The 24,046-nt window shown below is 33.6% G+C and overlaps 2 protein-coding genes and 1 non-coding gene across 9 annotated transcripts in view; 2 read left to right on the top strand and 1 right to left on the bottom strand.

The window, feature by feature from the left end:
- The window catches only part of LOC133178534 (ubiquitin carboxyl-terminal hydrolase 47-like), a 50,819-nt gene extending 30,418 nt beyond the window's left edge, over positions 1–20,401 (bottom strand). For 6 of the 7 annotated variants that reach the window (XM_061313231.1, XM_061313233.1, XM_061313235.1 and 3 more), the window contains exons 1-25: positions 20,256–20,400; positions 17,779–17,985; positions 16,175–16,288; positions 15,358–15,523; positions 14,718–14,814; positions 14,189–14,267; positions 13,956–14,022; positions 12,859–12,998; positions 12,236–12,325; positions 11,712–11,807; positions 11,344–11,441; positions 11,065–11,171; positions 10,570–10,685; positions 9,765–9,844; positions 9,507–9,558; positions 8,411–8,487; positions 8,094–8,149; positions 7,573–7,685; positions 6,677–6,781; positions 6,126–6,333; positions 5,660–5,778; positions 5,022–5,141; positions 4,681–4,798; positions 3,370–4,011; positions 1,826–1,917 (exon numbers count right to left, since the gene is read on the bottom strand). In XM_061313231.1, the coding sequence (XP_061169215.1) occupies positions 1,826–1,917; positions 3,370–4,011; positions 4,681–4,798; positions 5,022–5,141; positions 5,660–5,778; positions 6,126–6,333; positions 6,677–6,781; positions 7,573–7,685; positions 8,094–8,149; positions 8,411–8,487; positions 9,507–9,558; positions 9,765–9,844; positions 10,570–10,685; positions 11,065–11,171; positions 11,344–11,441; positions 11,712–11,807; positions 12,236–12,325; positions 12,859–12,998; positions 13,956–14,022; positions 14,189–14,267; positions 14,718–14,814; positions 15,358–15,523; positions 16,175–16,288; positions 17,779–17,985; positions 20,256–20,294 (3,198 nt within the window). In that variant the 5' untranslated portion in view covers positions 20,295–20,400. Of the gene's footprint in view, positions 1–1,825; positions 1,918–3,369; positions 4,012–4,680; positions 4,799–5,021; positions 5,142–5,659; positions 5,779–6,125; positions 6,334–6,676; positions 6,782–7,572; positions 7,686–8,093; positions 8,150–8,410; positions 8,488–9,506; positions 9,559–9,764; positions 9,845–10,569; positions 10,686–11,064; positions 11,172–11,343; positions 11,442–11,711; positions 11,808–12,235; positions 12,326–12,858; positions 12,999–13,955; positions 14,023–14,188; positions 14,268–14,717; positions 14,815–15,357; positions 15,524–16,174; positions 16,289–17,778; positions 17,986–20,255 lie in introns of all 7 variants that reach the window. The other variant, XM_061313236.1, reaches the window with a different exon arrangement.
- On the top strand, positions 20,384–23,534 carry LOC133178536 (large ribosomal subunit protein uL1-like). Its single transcript, XM_061313237.1, has 5 exons — positions 20,384–20,482; positions 21,003–21,155; positions 21,603–21,751; positions 22,792–22,964; positions 23,327–23,534. The coding sequence occupies exons 1-5, from the start codon at positions 20,478–20,480 to the stop codon at positions 23,495–23,497; spliced, it is 651 nt and encodes a 216-aa protein (XP_061169221.1). The 5' UTR covers positions 20,384–20,477; the 3' UTR covers positions 23,498–23,534.
- On the top strand, positions 22,637–22,712 carry LOC133178921 (small nucleolar RNA snoR122). The gene has a single exon (XR_009720075.1). It is a non-coding gene; the product is annotated as a small nucleolar RNA snoR122 (small nucleolar RNA).
- Positions 23,535–24,046: the final 512 nt, after the last annotated feature.

The raw sequence follows: 24,046 nt of genomic DNA, 5'->3' as shown, positions 1-24,046 counted from the left end.
TATTCATATATAAAGCTTTGATTGCCTGTTCAAGGCATACCCTACCCCAAGGTGCCATGTTTTGAATGAAATTGAATATAAACTTTCTGAGGATGCTTCTATCTTCATATAACTAATCATGATTTTGCTGTTCTTTAAAACAGAATTTTAAATATGTCTAACACCCTACCCTGGGGGACTGATCATGGCTTTGTTGTTCTTGAGATTGTAGAAGATTTTTAAGGATATTTCCTGTATAAGTTCTTTTGTAAAACTTTGATCACCCATTATGGCCCCACCCTACTACTGGAGGATGCCTTGAACAAGCTTGAATCTACAATATTTGGGGATGATTCCATATCAATATGACTAATTGTGGCTTAGTTGTTCTTGAGAAGATTTTTAAAGAATTTTCCTATATATTCCTATATATTCCTATGTATAAATTTGATCCCCCATTGTAGCCCCACCCTACCCCCAGGGGTCAGGATTTGAACAAATTTGAATCTACACTACTTGAAGATGATTCCATATCAATATGACTCATTGTGGCTTTGTTGTTCTTGAAGATTTTTAAAGATTTTCCCTATATATTCCTATGTAAAACATTGATCCCCCATTGTGGCCCCACCCTGGCCCCAGGGGTCATGATTTGAACAAACTTGAATCTACACTACCTGAGGATGATTCCATATCAATATGACTCATTGTGGCTTTGTTGTTCTTGAGAAGAAGATTTTTAAAGATTTTCCCTATATATTCCTATGTAAAACTTTGATCCCCCATTGTGGCCCCACCCTACCCCTGGGAGTCATGATTTGAACAAATTTGAATCTACACTACCTGAGGATGATTCCACATAAATATGACTCATTGTGGCTTTGTCGTTCTTGAGAAGAAGATTTTTAAAGAATTTTCCTATATATTCCTGTGTAAAAATTTGTTCCCCTATTGTAGCCCCACCCTACCCCCGGGGGTCATGATTTGAACAAATTTGAATCTACACTACCTGAGGATGATTCCACATAAATATGACTCATTGTGGCTTTGTTGTTCTTGAGAAGAAGATTTTTAAAGAATTTTCCTATATATTCCTATGTATAAATTTGATCCCCCATTGTAGCCCCACCCTACCCCCGGGGGTCATGATTTGAACAAACTTGAATCTACACTACTTGAGGATGATTCCATATCAATATGACTCATTGTGGCTTTGTTGTTCTTGAGAAGAAGATTTTTAAAGATTTTCCCTATATATTCCTATGTAAAACTTTGGTTCCCCATTGTGGCCCCACCCTACACCCGGGGGTCATGATTTGAACAAACTTGAATCTACACTATGTAATGAAGGTTTCACCTAAGTATAAACTTTTCTGGCTCAATGGTTCTTGAGAAGAAGATTTTTAAAAGATGACACCAAATTTTCACCAATTCTTAATTATCTCCCCTTGGAAGAAGGCGTGGCCCTTCATTTGAACAAACCTGAACCCCCTTCACCCAAGGATGCTTTGTGGCAAGTTTGGTTGAAATTGGCATAGTGGTTCTGGAGAAGAAGTCGAAAATGTGAAAAGTTTACAGAAGGACGGACAGACAGACAGACGGACTACAGACAAAATGTGATCAGAAAAGCTCACTTGAGCTTTCAGCTCAGGTGAGCTAACAAAACAAAATTGCAATTTATAAAACCTATTTGTTACACCATCAATGACACAGGACTTGTTATAAGACATGTGCAAACGCATAACGTGTATTTCTTGACTATACTAAATAACAGAAAGCACAGACACAACTACATGTATCCTTATCAATCCTCTTTTTTGTTGTATACTACAAAAGAATGATCTACCTTAAAGTTATCAGAAGATGTTCCTACATGAGGTTCTAACTCCTTTTTGAAAGCCCCAAGTGTAATTCGTTTATCAACGAGCACTGTTAAATCTGAAAGGACAAATATGAATTAAAATTGAGCTTCACACTTGATCATGATAGACAATAGATTCAATTTCCATGAATCTTTTTTCCAGCTGATGCAATTTATATTCACCAGATGGTAATGCACTTAAAAACAAAAACACATTTTTCACATCATGCGGAAGTTTTTTTCCTTTTATCATGTTTATTATTTATCACGATTCTTTTTGCAGGTAAATTATTACGTTTCTCATCTTTTCAAGTTTTGGAAGAAAAATTCTGCCAGTGTAATTTTTTTCCCTTCAGATAATCAGAATGAGAACAATCTAGCATTTTGAGGTGAAGACACAGTGTGTTTCTTCATTTTTATAAGTGTTTACATACTTTATATATAACAATAACATGAAAGAAGTTTTCAATATATACTGTACATACAGTACTCAAATGAACCAAAATACGTCCTATTTCCACTATGGAAGAGTCATAGTTCTTAGTGCGCTCTTTGTAAAAAGTCGGAAAATGTACAAATCTCGTGAGATTTCTGGGACAAACGTAACATAAACATGTCCATGTAAACAACATTTTGAATGTTGGTGAACAAATCCTAACCAATATCAAATGAAACATTTTATTGTTGTGGACTTTATATGCATCAAGAGTAGATATGAAAAATATCAATTTTTATCTATTGTTCATTGTATGTATCTGTTTATCATCTAAATACAATGCAGATGCCTCGGAAATGTCGTATTTTTATTAACAGATGATAGATTTAGGGTTCTTGCTGTCTTACATATGTCTATAATTTCATCTATTCTTTATTTGGAATGACAAATACATTTAACATTTAAAATTGGATTGAGATTGGCATGTTTTGTATTAGGCCCAAAAAAATAATAGTCTTGTTTCCTGCTACCAGCCTGAAAAAAATAGGGTAGGTAGGTAGGAAAATTATTTTATTTTATTTTTTCCTGACTGCATTTTTTGGATGTGAACTAATACAAGATCAAATTAAACATGTCACAGGTCAATATTGTCTTTAAAAATTAAATTTCATGTCTTTTGATGCACAATTCAAGTGGTATTTTATGAAGTCCATATTTAAAACATATAATTCATGAAATGCTTGTTTTGTGTTAACATGGAAACCGATTACAGTGACAGAACAATGGAATTCCCGGTTTTTTTTCTTCCAACACTAAAAAAACTTTAGGGTTGGGTGCAAAAAAAATAGGGTCGGTCGGGTAGCAGGAAACAAGATTATTATTTTTTTGGCCTTATCTGCAATCTCATGCTGTCCCAGTCAGACGATCAAACGCGCCTCTAATTCTGAAGAGTTCAGTAATGGAAATCAAACGTATTCTCAATTATATTATTTTAAAATTCTAATAAAATAAGTGACAGACTTTCCATTACTCTCTATCAAAAAAAAATATGCACCTTGGATCAAACATATTTTAGAATACATGAAATCCTTACTTCTTTGTTTTGTTAACAAATCCAACTCATTGTGAACAATGTGAAAATAACGTTTAGAAGCCTCCTCCTTTGTAATTGTCACATCATTATCACAGTCCGAATCCCAATTCTCCTCCGATTTAAAATCTGTGTCATTGATCACTCTTTCTCCCGGAGAGGGCGGGGCAGTCTGTTCCGAATCACTTTCTCCGTGCTCCACTGGTTCGCGACTGTTTAAATCTCCAAGAACACTGTCCGCCGCTTCGTCCTGTCCATCAGAAATATTACACAAACCCCTGTAACTAGTTGGAATACTGAACTCAGCACTAGTACTAGTATCCTGACTACTGCTACTGTGTCCAATGGGACTACTGGCCCTGCCCTCTGAGGCAGAGCCAAGGGGACTGACACGCCCATTGTCAATTGATTGACAGCTGTGGTAAATTGAAGGGTCACTTTTGGAAAGTGTTGTTTTCTTCAGTTTGAAGTCTATTTCACTATCACTTCCTCTATCACTTATTCCTTCGTCTAAGGAGTCACTTCCGTTTTTACTTCTTATTTCCAATGAAGTAGAGCTGTCCTCTCTGGATTTCACAGAAGTTATGGCATTTTTCAATAGTTGTTCATGTCTTGAATTTGACTTCAGGAAATCCTCTACATCAGCTGAAATGAATTTTTCAAGTAAAAGAATATTATAACATGTATAAAAACAAAATCTGTTTTTATTTGTAATATACATGATAACAATATACAGCTGCAAATGTTAAGAGGATGTTTTGTTTGAAATGCTTCCAAAATAACTATACTAATTCAATTTCATGGAAAAATTGATGAAGATTAAGACCATCAGTGGGAATACATGTACATCAATATTAGTACAAAGTATCAATAATCAATATATCGAATGATTTACATGTAGATTTAAACAAGTTGTTAATTTTTTTTTGTCACAAATGTTACGATTCAAACAACATAAATATAAATCAGGTCAACTTATAAGAATATACTGTTTTTGTGCAATGAAAATTGAAAAAATTTAAAGCATCCTATCACTGAGGACTGACATTATCTCAATCCTGCTGAAATCATGAAAATAAAACCGTTGTCTATAAATCTGAACTTAAATCCCCCCCCCCCCCCTCCTCTTAATAAAATTATAATAAATAAGTACTAATTCTAAAAAGTTATTAAATCAGATTTGGTGAGATATCAAAATCAAATCTATCAACATCCAAATCAATTACAATGAGCAAATCCTTTTTCTTAAAAGCATTCCTCAAGATTTTTTTCTTGAAAAAATAAAAGTTTTCAATTGAAAGAATGGATACAAACATTTTGAGGGTAGATTGACATGAATCCGTATGGTGTTTTGGTGTCGGTCCAGCAATCGGAAGAAGTGGGTGTGTGTAAAATGTGTTGTGTCCTCCTCTCCGGAATACTCCACATACACCTCAAAAGACAATTGCACATCGAGGATAAATTTTACAAAATCTCCTTAATAAATGTGTGAATTTTATCATGTTTATGGATTATCTAATAAAAACTGATTCATGAAAAATTTATTTACTCCAACTGATTATTTATAGTCTAATTTATTTTTAACAAAGTAATTCACGACACAATTTCTTATACAGTGCACGTATATTTCAGATACAGAAAAACATCTATCTCACCTTGTTGCTTTTGAAAAAACCCTCTGTTTTCAGGGTCTTGTTGGGCACAGATAAAAATTTGAGGTCATTGTGAAATCTTTCCAGAACACATCTCATTTGGGCTGCTGAGACATTCAAAACCTGAAAATCAACTTACATGTAATTTTTATGTCAAATATAAACTACAGAGTCAAGAAAACACTATCCAATCTGAGAAACAATTCAAGAACATGTGGCATTCCTTTTTCCATTGTTTCACATTAATGATGACAGCTATGTTCGTAAACATTTGGATAAAACACTTTAAGGTCTGACGACACGTTGCTTGAATATCTGTTTTGTAGCTCTTTGTCAGTAATATAAAATAAATTAACCATAATTATCAATTTCTTGAGATTTTAAACCATTTTCAAAATGTCTACATAGATAAAGACACCAAAATTGCGATAATGGCAATGCTAGTGACTTCCAATAGGATTATACAGTAAATAGCATCCTCTGGTATCTTGCACAAATACCTGGTAAGTTACATGTACCTTAATTTTTTGTAGGGAAACTTAATAAAATAGTGATACTTCAATGACAAATTCTTGGTAAAATTTATGTATTATTGAGGAATGTGTCATCTGACCTTAATACTTTTCCCATTTATCACTCACCTCTGCCACCATATGTTTAAACTCTGCCACAGTCTGAGCGTGATAGGCCCTCACACTAATGGGCGGTTCCTGGATGATATCATTTTGTAGATCAGCCACATACAACTTCACTGTCACACCTAAATATTGTGAGAAGTCATGTAATTTATACCCATCACAGTCAAAATTTTTTGTATCTAGACCTCTTTTACCCTTATATAGCTTACTCTTCAAATAACATGAAGTATTTGTCTGAATACAAAATTTTATTCTGAAGTTTACACAAAGCAGGTGTCTGGGACTGATATAAATGATAAAACAAAACATTTTTTTCCCGCATTATCTTTTCATATCATTTTCTACGTGCTGCATTAAACAAGCTTCCTTCCTTATTTTACACAAGCACCTACCAATTACTTGCAATTTTCAAAACAACCTATTCACAGCACAAAAAAATTATCAACGTTAGAATGGGAAACCCACTTACCCCCAGGTCTGTACTCCTGAAACACCTGTTCTGGCCTCTTAGTTTCTAGGAGGAGGTCAAAGTTGTAGGCCTGTTTCACCCCTCCCAATAAAAGCCCCATGGGTGTGTCGTCCTCATCCTCAAAGGAGCACTCAAGTGTGTCCTGGTACTCGTCAAACTTCACCAGGCGACAGCAGTCAAGCGAAATAGACTTATCAACGCAGAACAACTGAAAGATTGTGAAATATGACATTAAGTTTATGACAATTTTGCCTTGAGTGTAAATGGTACTTAATAAAGATAAACAACTTGTCTCGTGATTGAATTTGCATTATAAAGCATGTACATTTTAAAAATATCATCTATTAAGATTTAGTTGAATTTTACATGTACAACTATATTACTTTGCATGTTTTGCTAGTTTTTTTTTTAAATTGTTCTATATGTCCATCTAAATGTAACCCATTAAAAAATCCTAGGACATATTAGTTTTGTTTGTTTGATTTTTCATTCATTTATTTGTTTTTTGTTTTGTTTGGGGTTTTTTTCTGAAAGAAGGGGGTACAGCCAACCTTAGAACATATTTCTGTAGCCTCCTTTAGAGTTTTGTCTTTGTGAACTTCTAACTTCTGCTCCATTTTCCTTTTCTCACGTGGATGAAAGTAGTACACCTTTATCTGTAAATATAAGGATAATGCAATAATGCAATAAGTACATACAACGATAAAATCTCGATACAAAAACTGTTAATTTAAATACCATTCAGGCCAAAAAAATTAATCCCTAGTTTTTCACGCACCACTGCATCTAGTCAAACACTGCTGCATTAATCAATTTTTTTTGGTGTATTGAAAAGAAACATAACTCAATTTTCTATTTTTCGAAGTTGAAAAAGCTAGAGTTATGCCCCTTCTCCAACATGTTTTTATTAGATACAGAATATATTTCTTGTTAAAACGGTACTTAATGAATGAACATTTTTATAAAAAATGTCTGCAATGGCATTATTCAAAGTTAAGTACATATTATAATTAACATAAGAGTTAGACAGTCAGACTGTAGCAAAAATACAAGGTATCAGAGTGCTTGAAATACAATGTAAAAAGTTGAAACTAAATTGATGGTAAGGTCTCATTATGCTTTAAGGTGTGGTCTGGATTGCTGACTTACTGACATTTTCACACATCTCTAGCATTTGTTATATCAATGTTCTGAGATGTCAACCACAAATACAGGTGTAAAGAAGAAGTAATTTTACTATTTATGTCTCCTGTTTTCCACCTAGTCCAATCATTAAAGTAGGAATGAATAATCTTCAAAATGTATCAATTACATTCAATGCGCAGTCAAACCACGTAATCTCGAACTCAATGGAACTAAGAAAAAATCTTCGAAATATCTTAAGATTTCTACATCACTTCAACATATCCAAGGTATTCTTGATATCTGTATTCGAGATGCCATTTACCTTGCAGGTTGACTTGTCGAGTTCCCTTTGACGGATTTCTTGTTCCTCTCGATCCTTTAATTTTTGTAGCGCTTTTTTGAGGTGTTCTGGAAAATTCTCAGGCTGTATGAAATCTGGTAAAAAGAATTTAAGGATGTAAATTATAAGGCATCATGCATGGATCTAGAGGGGGATCAGGGGGTCTGAACCCCCCCCCCCCCCCCCCCCAAGAAAATATGGACCCCACAATAATGGCCACCACCACCAACAAAAAGGCTTTTTCACATTTGGAAACTGACTTAAATTTTTTTCTATATTTTTGTTTGTCAAGAAATTTCTGAATTTTTTTTTTGACTGGGATGGACCCCCCACCTGGAATAATTCCTGGATCCACACCTAGGCATCACTCCATTCACACTAATACTTGTCTGGCCTTAACTCACTCACAATACAAAGGAATATAAATCTACAATATATCCTTTAACAGGAAAATCATATACCAGTACATGTACAATAATTGATTGTCATATTCAAGAAAGTACCTTTATTTCGCTGTTTGTCAATCTGTCTGTACATCAACATGTAGGCATTAGTGGAACTAAAGACATAAGAAAGCAAACTTGAGGGATCACTTTTGTAAATTTATGTATGTACATGTTTGAATTTTTGGAAATAAAAAATAAAATTCACATTTATTTCTTCAAACTTGGTATTAAAATACATAGCACTTTTAAATAAAGCATTGTATATATACATGTAGTCAAAGAAAATAATATATGCCAAATTTGCCAATACATGTATTCTTAAAGGTCATCAGTATATTTTTAGCAAAATTTTCATTTTCAAAAGAGTTTTGTACCTTGTGTAGGCTGCAGAATAGTAGCCCCTGGACGTACTGGAACCACCATATGTCTTAGTAATATCATCATACGTTATCTAAAACGCATCAAAATTCATATAAAATTCTTGAAAATATATATGAGTTTCAAACTCTTACAGGTAAATGTGACTACTTAACATACTACGGATGTTCCATTTTATCGGTATATTGTGATTTTTAATTGAGTGATACACATCGTGATATAGCTGCAATAATGTAGTCTCTCCCAAAAAAAAAAAAAAAAAAAAAAAATCGGAGAGGGCTATATTATTGCAGCTAATTCTGATAAGGAGACTAAAATACCGGTATTTAGGTGAAATATGTTGACGGTGCTACCGTTAGGGCGAGCGCAGATACCTTTCAATTTTAATTTAGATCGGGCTAGTCAAACTGCACGTGATATTTGCTACGTCTAGACTCTGACTTCATATAACGTCGTATGTACATGTATGTTGCATTACCAAAACGGATCTGATCAGTGCTAATTTTAATCAAGAACATTTAATCTACTATTTATCTACTATATATCCATTGAATCAAGGTGATTTTATTTTTTTGTTGAATTTTTGTTGCTACCGTAAGAACGTAATTTGCGACAAGATGCAATTCGCTAAGCATTAAGGGACCACAGGTAACTGCGGGAAAAAATTCATTTGGATCAATGTGCAAAGTTCAAATTTTCTCTATTCACCCAGGCTTTGCTTTAAGAACTAGCAGTGACAAGCGGTGCTTTGCGCCGCTCGCTGCGCTCGCTATAATTATAAATTCCTGAAATTATTCATTTATTTGTTAAAACTTTCAAATTGCAATTACAGAAAGTGTAAAAAATGTTGCAAAAAGTAAAAGAACTGCATCCTAGCATCCAAACATGCTTCATTTTATGTAAATAAAAAAAGGAAAAAGTGAAGTTTTGTTTTTCCAGCATATTTGTGGGAAAAACCATGGATATTCATTTAAAATCACTATAAAAATTGTGTGTAAAAGTATCATAATATTATCATGATATTCTTGGAAAAAATTGTGATATATTGTGATACGAAATTTTTGGCGATACCCATCCCTATAACATACAAACCTTTGCGACATGTTGATCATTGAAACTATACCACAGTCCATCTTTGAAAGACCTGCAAGCAAGTAAAATAGAACATACATGTATATCAGATTTCCGTGTCAATGTTTAGAAAGGAAAATACCACTCTAACTTTTACCTTCAAGAAAATGATACTGCCACAGTGAAGACTTTAACAAACAAACAAAAAAAAAAAGAAGAAAAATTTGTAAGAGCAAAAGTGAAGTTAATTTATAGGAGGATCTTAAGATACATGCTTACTTGATGTAGGCATAATAATGTCCGCCAGCAGCACTACCAGAATGCACCATAATAGAAAACAGCTCATAAACATATGGACCCTGAAAATAAAATAACACATACTGAGTATGTTCACAGTTAATACACTTTTGTCATAGTCCAAACCATTTCTAAAAGGTGCGAATCATTAATGGTTTTCTGGCCCAGTGGTTCTTGAGAAGCACATTTTTTAAAATGACCCCACCGTAATTTTGCTTTTTCTTGATGATCTCCCCTTGGAAAGGGGCTTCATTTTCACAATTTAGTATCCCCTTTACTCAAGGACGCTTTGTGCCATCTTTGGTTAAAGTAGCCCAGTGGTTCTTGAGAAGAAGTTGGAAATGTTAAAAGTTTATAGATGGACAAACAGCTGGGCAGACTACGGAAAAGAGGTTATCAGAAAAGCTCACTTGAGCTTTCAGCTCAGGTGAGCTTAAAAAAAAAAGATAGATTTTGGTTAATTGGACTTAAATCTCTAAAATCACTGAATACATTTCAGCATGAAATCTATATCACTTAACACAAAAGCTCTTTGAAACTCTTTGCAAACCATGATTTTGATCAGTTTATCTCAAATATAGTTTAATCTCATTGACTCGAACTCGATGGGACAAAGAAAAAACTCGAGGATTCGAGATATCGAGGGTAAAATACTTAAAGGATAAGTGGTTTGGACTTCCAAATCACTTTGACATATCCATGGTATTCGAGATATCCGTGTTCAAGATACTGAAGTTCAACTGTTCCATCATTCCCAACTGAGGTAACCCCACCAGCTAGTGCTTACCTTAGCTCCAGCAGTCTTGGCATTTTTATCGTTAGCGGCAGCTTCACTTGAAAGACTAGAATTTTCTGAGGAGGGCCCTGTTGTGCTGGACTCTATTTCTATCCCTTCATCAATACCTGTAATACATACAGTTGTATCTTAATACAAATCATGACTCAGTTCAAACTGCATCAATGTGTTTTTGCTCTCTCTCTGTCCCTCTTTTTCACTCTCTCTTTCTCATTGAAATTCAGCTGGATATGCACTGTATGTGCTGTTGATTTTTAGGGTAATGAGGGAAAAGTAATTATAGGCCATTTAAAGTACATCTTGTTTCTAAAAAAATCATCATTCATTTACACAAACCACAATTGAAATCAGGTCTTACATTACAGGTTTTAAAACCAGTTCAGAGAAACAACATAATACATTATATAACCCTGTCAGATACTTGTATGATAGAATCATATTTCATTATTGATTACTTGTCTTACAATTAATTTTATTAATATGTACCTTCATCACTGCTCTCTTCCAGAGTATGACTGGTTGTGGATTCCTCTGAACCACTGTGTTCTGGTTCAATCAAATGGTTCAAGTTCAGAACCCCGGGAAAAGACATTCTGAAATAATCAACTTCTTAAAATCATGACCTCCCAAATACAATGAACTACTACAATATAGGAAAATACACAAAATACACAATGTTTGACAATAATTAAGGACACAGATCCTTTAACCACAAACATGTAATTATAAACATTGGGTTACCTTTGAAAAGAAAAAAATTCTTACTTGTCATTCAACTTAATTCTGTGTAGTGTTGAATAATCGAAATCAAATCTTTTCAACTGCAGTGTCAACATATAGGGAAAAGAAACAAATTTAAGACCCTGAAATGGAAAAAAAGTTAATCTACAGTAAAAATATAATATGATAAATAAGAACTATCTAATGTACATGTAAATCAATAGGTGTTATTGTAAATCTAGCTTTGCAATTTTTTCTATTTTACAAGTACTCAATCATTCACTCATGTAAATAAATAAATGTGCATTAGCAAATAAACAAAAGAGAGAGCTTTAAATATTGAATTTTCAGAAAGCACAGTAACTGTTGTAGAATTTGTTTTTTTAAAAAACTGATTCGAAGGCAATGAAAACCTTGTGGGCGTCACATTTCTTGTTGCACTTTTCACAGAAGTATTGGTTGTTTCCATCTAATGTTTCAGGTTCTACAAAGGCTTGTAAGGCCTCATCCTGGAAAAAAAAATGAATAAAAATTGATCAGTATTTTCAAAATACAGTAATTTTAACCATAATGACAGCGGAAATGATTTGGTCTTTGCAATATAGTGTAGATTCCTAAATATACGTGAGGAATTAATTATCATGTAATTTGGCATGAAACACCATTGTGAAATAAAATTACTCATTTTTATTTTTATGATGCTAAAATCCATGTAAAATCTCTTGCTCAACCGTCCTCTCACAAATTATGGTTATCGCGATTTGATGTTAAAGAGACATTTCCATACTCGTGAAAAATAAGAAATCAGAAGTACTATAGACGGAGTATGCTGACAGTGGAAAAGATTTGTTCTTTTCAATATACTACAGAAAGAGTGTGCTTTGTTCTGAAAATCTGCATGATTGTGTGTGCCAACATGGTACATTTTAGTACTTACCACACTACCATGGGTCTCATTGGAGCCAAACGGTCGGATGACTAAAGGTATATCCAGATATGTATCTAACCGAGCACTCTCATTCCCACACTGAAAATACAAATAGCAAATAAATGTCTGCAGTCTTTCATCACTTTTCTTTTTTCTAACTCCATTTTTTAAGCAGGAACAACTCAAGGACAGAGAGATATCTGACACGAACTAAAGCATTTCATACTTCCAAGAATTCCCTTGCATTACCATGATTACAACAACAAAATTCATGTTCCGTGAAGGCAAGTCTCTTCACATACAATACAATGCCACTTCAAATTCAGTCAAACCTTGTTATCTCGAACTCGATGGAACCAAAAAAAAAGTTCGAGATATCCAATGATTTGAGATATCGAGGGTAAAATACTTAAAGAATATGTGGTTGGGACTTCCAGATCACTTTGACATATCCCTGGTATTCGAGATATCAGTGTTCATACCGAAGTTCAACTGATATGAATAATTCAACTATACTGCTGTACATGTATAAACATGTAATAATATATGAAGAACATAAATACCAACATCTATAAACTGAAGTTTCTAATTGCAATGAAGAAGAAAATAGGACAAATTCAAAAAGCTCCCACCTCCAGGCACTTGACATAGTCCTTGAGTTTGCCTTGGTACAAGTTGTTGATAAGATTCGCCTGGTCTGTTTTCTTCCACTTCATCTCCAGTGCATCAAACATGACTCGACACAGCTCCTGTACATCATGTTGCTGCCACACTAGTGAAAAAAATTCATCAAGAAGTATACATCATTTTAATAATATACTTTAAGGATTAACTACTAGTTAAAAAGTGGACTAAGTATTTTATCAAATCAAGGAGAAGATTACTGCTAAATATGCATAGAGTATAACTGCCCCTCACTGAAAAGTTTGTTACAGTAGCAGTTTACATGTGTGTCTTAAAAATTAGAGTATTTAATATGGTTACTTATTCTAACATGTTTATTTCATGGTAAAACCTTTGCAGTTAATAAAGACAAATCATACGACATAGACTGAATCTAAATGAGCATGCAAGAGGACGAGAGGGAAAGAGGTTGACAGACCTTGAAATACTTTTACATCTAAGCAAGCCCTAAAGTACCTTTGTGTGCATGCATATTTCACTTATATCAAAGCATCATCCATTCTGAATAAAATTCCAGACTTGACCTTGACAAATGACTATGGAATCAAGTCAATGCAGTAAAAATTATCTACACTGCTTTCACCTAGTACAGGGTTTTCAAGGTCTTGTTAGAATAACCCATGATTCTTTATGCCAAAAGTTTGGCAAAAAAAAAAACTTTTTTTACTCCATTTTAAAGTCAGAAGCCTGACATATTGAGTGGTCAAACTCATCATTATTTAACTGGAAACATATATTTGACATGAATTATGCCTCTGATTAATAAACCTGATCGACCATTGTCGACATGTGATGACCTTCACCTGTGTACCCTGATCCCAAATTTTAATATCTGCATCACACCCGACTTTTTCTTTGTAAATTATCCTTCCAGACAAATTTGTACTGGCCTTGCTGACAGGATTGACAATTTTCGACTGCTCTGATCTCAGCAAAGAGAGAGAGAGAGAGAAAGAGAGAGAGAGGCAGAGGGAGGAGGGAAGGAGAGAGCAAGAGAGAGAAGACCAAGATAGAGGTAGAAATCTCCAGTGCACTGGTTATATACCTTCGCTGCTGTCCCAGCCAAAACTTTTAGTCAGGTCGGTTGTCTCTATAGCTTTCTTCTTGCTGGTCTGTAAAATGAAATTTCTTTCCATAAACTTCCTTCAATTAAACTTTTAATTCTTTTCATTCTTTCTTTCATTGATACTAGTTCTAAAGTTGGCTTATAATACTTAATTGTACTCATTGAAGTTTTAGTATTCTTACAGATGAAATGATTAGTGAGGATTAATATACCTGAAGCAACAAAAACAGCTTTTGTAATTGATAGGGAATGCTTTTGGCCATGTCCTCTTCTCTTCCATCAAATTCCCATCTGAAAGAAATAAAATCAACATGATACATGTTCTTATTATTTTCTGTAAAATTGACCCCCCCCCCCCCCCCCCCAAAAAAAATGTTTTTTGACAACACACAGAGACTCTAATTGTCAGTATAGATAATTGCATTTTTTTTTGTTGTTCAGTAGATTATTATTCAAATTGCAATCTCTGCATTGGAATATGTGTCTCAAAATGATCTTCTTGACAAGTTTTTAAATAAAAACCACAATAAAGAGGTATTGACTAGAATCTCCTGAGAAGAGACAATTTTGTGTAACTTGTTTTGTAATTTTTCCATGTGTCTAAAATTTAGGAACACATGTATAACCCATTCTTATATGATTCTTATATGTAATTTTTAACTATATGAAACACATTAGCATCAGAATTTTCATATACATATTTGTGTCTCAAACACATTTGCCTCTGAAATTCTTCTTTACCTGTATACAGCATTTCTGAATTCTGGAGTCATGTACAAAGTCTGTAGAAGGCTGTTCAGATAACAGGTCATGGCCTGGTTCACCAGTCCAACATAACCTAGCGAGGAAAAAAGTGAATTTGTTTGTACACAACTATGGCTGTCTAAAAGAATCAAGACACAGGTACATAAAGTCTTTTAAAAAGATAAGAAACAAGCAGTACTTTTATAATAATAGGAGGTACCTTGAGGAATTGATTTTTTATTAAATTCGTTAACAAATTTTTCTCCAATAAATATTTTGGCTGTACAATCATCATTTCTGCTGGGTAAAAGTACCTGGTACCAGCAGATTTTGAAAGGCTTGTATGTGTAACATATACATAGCCTATGTAGAATATTTAAAATGAAACATGCTTTGTCACCAACTTGAACTTTTTTTTTTTCATTTTTTTAAACTCACATTCATCGCTCTTTTTCTTATTTTGGGCAAGCAAACATTTATGAGACTACATACAAATGTACATTTATGACCACAATATGAAATCATTAAAATTAATTATGAAAGTACAGTCTTGAGAAAAGGAGGGACTCTCACGGTTTGCTAACTACGACTTGATATCTGCACAAAGTAACCATTCCTTTCTAGAAAAATAACTTACCTGTGTCTGACTTGATGACTGCAGTGGCGTAGGAGTAGCTCTCTGGATACGCTAAGCAGGTGTCTGTTGAGGTGGAGGTTGAGGCCCCATTATAATAAGATGAGGAGGTTCCTGAGGCACCTGATATACCAGAGGTGGAGGAGCTGGTACCAGCTGAGGTGCCACTCTATAAATCATTGAAATTTTCATTTCAATAAATCAGTGTTTTTTTGTTTTGTTGTTTTTTTTTGGTTTTGTTTTTTTTTTTGTTAATTCATACGCGGACTATAAATGTATATTGATCTACTTTATAATGACATAAAACACATTTCCTCTTATTTCTAACAAAAATAACCAGCTGCTTCTCTCAATTTAAGGCTGACTTTTGAACCCATTTAGATTTGCATTTACATGTAAGATCTTCTTATCCTGTACTGCGTTTCCTCAAAATGTGTAATTTAAATTTACAGATCATTCATGATTACCATGACTACCAAGAAAATGTATTGTCTATAATGTACAGTCAAACCTTGTTAACTCGAACTCGATGGGACCAAGAAAAAACTTCCGAGATATCCAAGGATTCAAAATATCAGGGGTAAAACACTTAAAGAATAAGTGATTGGGACTTCTAAATCACTTCAACATATCCATGGTATTTGAGATATCAGTGTTCAGATACTGAAATTCAACTGTATTTTACATATTTGGCATAAATTAAATTCTTCATTATAAATGACAGGGTTCAATTACTTGGAAATGAAATCAATTAAATTACAATTGCATTGGTTTTTAAATGCAATTGATTAGATTAATGATAATTAATGAAATATCCTACCTCTGTCTTCTGGGGTAATGTCCCCTCTTTTTCAGTGATGGTGAAATTGTGCTTCCTCATTCCAGTTAAACAAATATCACAAAGTTTCCTTCCTTCATTTTCATTCAAATTCACCTGTAAAACAATAATGATTTTTATAAATCTAGCATCCCACCAGGTTGTTTTCACATTTCACTGTTATTTAATAGATCTTCAAAAGAACATAAGGAAGACCAATTGTTTCAAAATTGAAAATATCATGTTTAACTGACTGTTGAAAAATACACAGTAAACTAGAAATATGTCCATAGGACACGAATGCCCCGTCTAGTGTATATTAGTAATGCAACACGAAAATTTGTATCAGTATATAAAGTTTGAGGATATCTTGAATAGTTTCTTTAAAGTTGAAATTGAATTCTCACCAAATTATGTATAAGTGCATAAGCTTACATAAAAATATCTTAAATGATTTCTTTAAAACTAAGAAAAAATGCAACTTAAAGAAAAGTGAAGGTCACAAGAAAGAGCAAGGTCAAGTTTTTGATGCAGTTAAAAAGCACTCACTAATCAGCATATTAAGTTTGATAAAAATATCTTGAATGGTTTATTTAAAACTGAGCTAATTACTAATTTAAAAAAAAGTGAGGTCTAGGTCAAAGGAAAGGTCAAGGTTAAAAAATGTTGATACACTTGAAAAGCTTACATCAGTATGTATAAGCATATGAAGTTTGATTAAAAATATCATGAATAGTATCTTGAAAACTGAGCTAAACACAAATTTAAGAAAAGTGAGGTCAAGGTCAAAGGAAAGGTCAAGGTCAAAAATATTAATGCAGTTGAATAGCTTACTTCAGTATGTATCAGCTGCATATGAAGTTTGATAACACTATCCTTAATGGTTTATTTAAAACTGAGCTAAATACTAATTTAAGAAAAGTGAGGTCTAGATCAAAGGAAAAGTCAAGGTCAAAAAATATTGATGCAGTTGATGCTCTCATCAGTATGTATCAGCATATGAAGTTTGATAAAAAAAAAAAGTCTTAAATAGTTGAAACTGTGCTAAACACTAATTTAAGAAAAGTGAGGTCAAGGTCAAAAAATGTTGATGCAGTTGAAAGCTAACATCAATATGTATCAGCATATGAAGTTTGATTACACTCTCTGTAATGAGTGGTTTCTTCAAAACTGAGCTAAACTCTAATTTAAGAAAAGTGAGGTCAAGGTCAAAGGAAAGGCCAAGGTAAAAAATATTGATGCAGTTGAATAGCTCTCATCAATATCTATCAGCATGTGAAGTTCGATGAAAATATCTTGAATAGTTTCTTTGAGACTAAGCTTTGAACTGAGCTAAACGCTAAGCACGACGGAAGAATAAAAGGACGGAAGACGGACATTACAAACTCTATATGCCCCGGCCATATTCATGGTGGGCATAAAAAAACATTCATAGGGAAAATAATCACAATGAATACATACAGTGAATACATGCTTACAGCCTGTAGTTTTAAAATTTATCATGAAGTTACTGGATATATAACATATTAAAATTCTTTGCCACCGGTACTTTAACATAATTTATAAGTGTGTTTCACTGTTGTTCATGAACAGACATAAATCCTCACCTCGTGAATCTCAGCCCCAATTTGCTTCTCGTATGTAACACCTATTGTATCTTCTACATATCCAAACTGCTGGGCCACTTGTGAAATCAGGTCCCTTACGGTGGTCGAGGCTGGTAAATTAATGTTGTGGCGTACCCCATGACACTGGGTGTCAATCATATCACGCACAATACACAATATTTTCTCTTCATCTGCCACGCAGACATTCTATAGATAAAAATATAGTACATATATAGATATATTGCATACATGAACCATGTGTGGAGACCACCATTCTTCATTATCACTAAACAGATATAAAAGGAATATGGTTTATGACATTCCCTTAAAGTTTTCTTCTTCTTCATTCATTTGCTTTATTACAAGGCTGATGAATCAGTCTAATTACTTGGGTCAGCTTTAAAAAAAAAATTGTTCGATGTACTCTGACCCAATTTTTTTCAATGTGGTTAGGTACATAGTTTTTTTGTTTTGTTTTTTTTTAATCATCTCACATATTGATGATAAAAATCAGATTCTAAGTTTAGTTATATTTCCATTCACATTATACATGTATCTGAAAAAACATGTTGCCCATGAACCCAGTCATAAATTATGTATAATGTTTATGCAAGAATTATTTTTTTTTTTTGGCTATTTGAGGGATTTCAAAATCCTGCTAAATGGGTGTTTTTGCTTTAGCTCAATGAAATTATGTCCAATCGTTTCAACAGAAAATATTAATCCTTGTCTTATACTTAAAAATTTATACTTTAGGAAAAAAAAATAATTATAATACAATTCTGGAAAAAGAAAGGGTTGGTCAGAAGGGTTTTTTTTGCTAATATGGATATTGCTCATGTTACAGTATAATATATAATGTATCTTTACACAAAATAAAGTTTTCAGTTTAAAGGATTCATTTTTGCTTCCATCATCGCCTTAATGCCATGAAACATAAAAGGGTCAAACATCCCTGGACTGAGATAGTCAGGTGTGCATTGGGCCATCCTTAAAAAATTGTTTTTTTTGCGGTAACGCACCTCATCATTTTAGATGTGAGTAGGTAGGTAGGCTTCTTTTTTTTTTTTTTTGGACAAATATCAAAAAATATTTCGATTATATAAAAGTATTAACTATACCTTAGCTTTCACCTCACTAATCAAACACTAAAATTGAAGCATTTCAAATGAAGAATTAAAACTTTTATTGCTCATATATCAGAACACATCAGATCAGTTCTTTTTAGGCAAACGGCAAATGTAGAACATTATACCACGTATCTGTAAGGCGAAACTGACGCACAATATTTTGGACCAGTATTTTCGATGTTTTTCCTTTCAAATTCACTGTAACTGACAGAAGTAAAGAGTCCATGTTTCCCGCGACCTTCTCGGACGCCATCTTTGATTGTGTAGATCACGAAGACGTTTTAGTTGTATCTGGGGGAAAGATAAGTGTCAGTGTAATCGAGACGTAAAAAATATCAATCGGATAAAAACAGAAAATGGATACGTAAAAAAAAAAAAATTTTGGAATCGGTAAAAAAAAAATCCAGTCGGGTGGATTTTTATGAGTCGGTCGCGTTACCGCAAAAAAACAATTTTTTAAGGATGGCCTTGGTAACATCTATATGGGACTGTCTTGCAGCATAAAACAAACTCAAAAGTCATATTTCATGATAAACATCATTAATGTTTATAAAAGGTGAATGCATGGTGAATTAGATGGGCTAATGCCTATTTCATATCTCAAGTAAAGCTACAATTGTTTTTTATATATATTTTTTTTTTTACTAAAAATTGCATCAACAGACTGATCAAACAGATTTGGATGAGAAAAAAATCCACCCGACAGTAATTTGAATGGGTCGATCAGGTTACAGGAAACAAACAAATTTTTTTTTAGGCCTTATCAAATATTTTAGATTTTTACTACTTCTTAGAGATAAACCCAATCTATTTTGAATATCTTAATGTACAAATTAAATTTCCACGTCAAATTTTACTAATAAATTGTCATCTAGCAATATCAAATTGTGAAATGCAAAATGAAAATGGAAGAAGGAAATTTTTTTTATCTACTAGAATCAATGGAAAATGATGATGAACATATGGCATATGTGAGGATATTACATATGGACAATGTGACACTTACCTTCCATATTTTGATTATGAACAATCAACATAATTTTAGTTCATAAAAAGCAAGATAAATGACATTTGTTTGAGGAGTTAAGAGTGCAGAACTGAGGAAACTCGAACTAACTTACCACATCCATCACGTTTTATAACCAAAACAAAAATTATGATTACAATCTGTTATTAACACTCCTTAATTCACCTTGAATACAAACTTTCATGAGATATCGATAGAAATATTCAACTGTTGTGCAATACAATCGACGTGAAAATCTATGACAAAATGTCAAGTGGCGGGGAGTATTTTCCGATGGTTTTCTTTCTATAGTAACACCATTATATCTTCCCAAAACATACCTCCGTTGGCACCATTTGTGTATTTTCTCCAGTGACCATCGTTAGAATGGCCCAAATATATTTTATGTCACAAAATTTGCTGTGTAATGCATGGTACTATAGTACTTTCTTTTTTGTCTATTACAATTATGGCTGAAGTCTCGCAGGATCTCACGCTATCTGCGAGAAATTCGTACGAGACTTCCTCTTCAACTTCCTCTTTCGTCACGCCGAGCAAAGAAAATGAGGTACATGAAAGTTGTAGTTAAAAAATCCAAGAACATCATGTTTACATCATCACTAAAAACTTTAATTTTGCATAATTTAGTGGCACATATCTTTTTGAAAGCAAATTATTGTAGAATTTACAACCGTGAGAAAAATGAATGTTCAATTTTTAGGTATGAAGAGGACACTTAGTTTCTTACATGATTGTTAAATTACAAAAATTGACGGAAAGGATTATAAAATTTTCTAATATTACTGTTGGGCAACTCTTAATGTTTGAGAGACAGAAGTTTCGGTCTTCAAGGGATTTGAATTTAGTTTTGGTCAGGAAATAGATGGAAAGGGAAAAGGGGGGATGTTCTGTTTTGGTCATCATTGAAGGGGGGATTGATTGCTATACAATATTTTGTTTTGATTTTGTTTAATTTGTTGTTTGTTTGTCGTGAATTTAAAAGTACTGTGCATTTAAAAAAAAAACATTTCGTAATGGTTGTGCAATAACTAGAATTACTAAAGCCTTTAGTTACTGTATAATTGTAGTAAGATAAACCGTGACAACTTGAACGATTCCATTGATGCCATCCTACAGGCTTCAAAAGACAAGCCAAGGAAGTTCACAGAATCGGTAGAACTCCAGATTGTTCTGAAGAACTATGATCCCCAAAAGGATAAACGTTTTGCAGGAACAATCAGGTATACATATAAACCATTGAAAATTGTTTCAACTTTTCCAGCTTTTTTCTGAAAATGAAAATACTTTTCAACTTTAGAATGCATCAGTCACTGCATTATTTGTTTTTCTTTGCAGCAGATTTGACATCTGAAAAAAAAAATCATGATCAGTGTAAACTTTTTTGACCCCCACCCAGGGTCTTGAAACAACTGGGTAGGCAGTTTCATTCTGCCGAAATATTGACTGTTTTTGAAGGGAAACAAGAAAGACCTTGACCCAGGGTCTTGAAATAACTGGGAAGATGGTGATTATCACTGTCGAAAATTGACTGATTTATAATGTGAAAAAAAAATGGTAATTTAAGTTTAAAGACGTTTATTAGGTTTCCTGAAAAATGTATAATTTTAGTATCTTCATTTGCAGTTGTTCTGTTTCCATCATCCTCTTTTGTGTGACTTTGATTATAGACTGAGGCATGTTCCCCGTCCCAAGCTGAAGGTCTGTATTCTTGGTGACCAGATTCACTGCGACCAAGCCAAGGCCAACAACTTGCCATGTATGACAGCTGATGACCTTAAGAAACTGAACAAGGACAAGAAGCTGATTAAAAAGCTGGGTATGGAATTAAATAATATTTTAAGTAATTTCTCGCAATAATTATTGAAATTCATTTATTTTGAGGAAGGAAAAGAGATTTGGAAATATGCCAAGGAAGAGAAATAAATATATATTGCATGGCTTATCTGAAGCTAGCAGTGATGAGACATTTATCAGAGGCATTCATAAAGTATAGAAAATAAAGAAAACTAAATATTCAGAAATTGGAGGATTTGGTAAACAATTTTTGCACTGGTATGGTAAGAATGAAAAGGTGAAGATAACAAACAGTTAACAAAAAGTTCACAAACAGGTCCATACTTGGAGCTTAAAGGGATTACTCTTGTTCTTTTGCTAGTGATTTAGGTTGTTCTCACAAATGAGAGAAAACCAGGTAAAGAAATATTCCAATCTCCTTTGCAGAGTTGTCGTTCATTCCTCTCTCAGACGCCTCTGCAATGGGCTCGCGTCAAGATTTTTGACATAACGTAAAAAAACATAATATTTCAAGGATTATTTCAAATTAAACTAATAATTTTAGATCTGTTTAGTAAATATCTGTCTTTAAGGACTATCATTAGCTCAGACACTTGATTATAATGAAATAAAACAAACGCACTATTTCTCATGCTTATCACTGTGATATACGTGAGCCAACGACAGAGGTGAATGTATGAGCCGATGGTAGAGAGTGGAAATATCCATCTCTGATGACTTTGCCACTTAACCCTCTCCCTTGGGCTTTGTTCTGAACTTTTTAAGGTAACAATTTCCCCACCCCTCCAGGTTGAGGTCTTAAAAAAATAGAAGAAGAAATCAGTTCAAAGATGTTAGAAACTGTATTATTTTTCAACACAGCTTTCTTAAGTGGTAATTTCATATCAATATTTGACGGTTCATATTTTGCCAATGAAGAATAACAGAAGTTGCATGTATTACCTGATACTTGCAGTGATGAAAATCATTTTTTAACAGAGGCATTATATATGTAAAGCCTTGATGTTCAATCTAAATATGGAAGTGGAATTTATTATATTTAGTGCATGCTGCCTGTTTCAGCAAAGAAATATGATGCTTTCCTGGCCTCCGACTCCCTGATTAAGCAGATTCCCAAGATCTGTGGACCAGGATTCAACAGGGCTGGTAAATTCCCCACCCAGGTCTCCCACCAGGAGTCCCTCGTACAGAAGGTGGAGGACACCAAAGCTACCATCAAATTCCAGCTTAAAAAGGTAAAACACAATTGTACAGGCCTCAAGACCATAAACTGAAAACAGACTTAAGTCAGAATTTTAAATGAATATAACTTCAGGAATAAATTTGATAATCTAATAAAATTTTCATCATTTGTTTGTATTAAGATAGTAAACAAACATGCAAATTTTGAAACGTGTGTAAAATAAAACTCGAGATACTGAGTATCAAAATTTTGACTTAAGTCTATTCTCAGTTTATGGTCTTGGGACCAGGTTATCAAACATTTTCCTTATTAAAAAGATGAGTGGGTCAGTGTTCGGCACAAAAAATTTTCAAGTCCTCAAACAGTTTTATTTATTACACACTATTAGTGAGAATGAACATTTGTGTATTTCAGGTATTGTGCTTGGCTACCTGTGTAGGACATGTAAACATGCCTAAGGATGAGCTGTATGCTAACATCACCTTGGCCATCAACTTCTTGGTGTCCCTACTGAAGAAGAACTGGCAGAATGTCCGAGCCCTCTACATCAAGGGAACCATGACACCATCACAGAGAATCTACTAAATACTGTACTCTGTCAATAAAGTGGGATTTCATGTCATCAATTTTTTGTGTTATTTGTTACTTACCATATTGAGAGAATATGCAGATGAAAAAAAGAAAGTTTCCTGTTTAAAACATTTTCAAAATTCATTGATGTCTAAATAAATGGTGTCAAACATCACCTTCCTGAATCATTTACAGTGACTTAGAACATGGCTGTCTTAATTCGGTAGCAAAGTTCAAATAGTGGGGGGGGGGTGCTAAATGTTATGATAATATCATTACTCTTCATATTTAAGGTGAAGGCTGACTAGGTTGACTTGGAACAGGACTCGTAAGTAGGAATGCGCCTTATTAGATTTGACTCTTACGAGATCAGCATCAGGGAATACCCTACGCAATCATTACACCTGAACTGCTTTTTTGTCATGGGTATCGGCGTGGAGTGGAGACACGTTCGTGCTGGTTATCTTGCATTGCCTTTTTTAGCTCACCTGAGCTGAAAGCTTAAATATAGTGAGCTTTTCTGATCACCCATTTTCAGTCTGAACTTTTCACATTTTCAGCTTC

Source organism: Saccostrea echinata, unplaced genomic scaffold, assembly GCF_033153115.1.
Source record: "Saccostrea echinata isolate AGI-Se365-2 ecotype Australia unplaced genomic scaffold, CSIRO_AGI_Sech_v1 ptg000003l, whole genome shotgun sequence".
Taxonomy (NCBI): domain Eukaryota; kingdom Metazoa; phylum Mollusca; class Bivalvia; order Ostreida; family Ostreidae; genus Saccostrea; species Saccostrea echinata.
The sequence above is the reverse complement of the archived record's forward strand: the minus strand, read 5'-3'. Positions and strand labels throughout refer to the sequence as shown.

Bases quoted from the DNA above. Each gene is read 5' to 3' on its own strand.
- LOC133178536 (XM_061313237.1), top strand. The intron at 21,752-22,791 runs GTATGGAATTAA...TGCCTGTTTCAG, and splicing joins GAAGCTGATTAAAAAGCTGG to CAAAGAAATATGATGCTTTC. The intron at 22,965-23,326 runs GTAAAACACAAT...TGTGTATTTCAG, and splicing joins TCAAATTCCAGCTTAAAAAG to GTATTGTGCTTGGCTACCTG.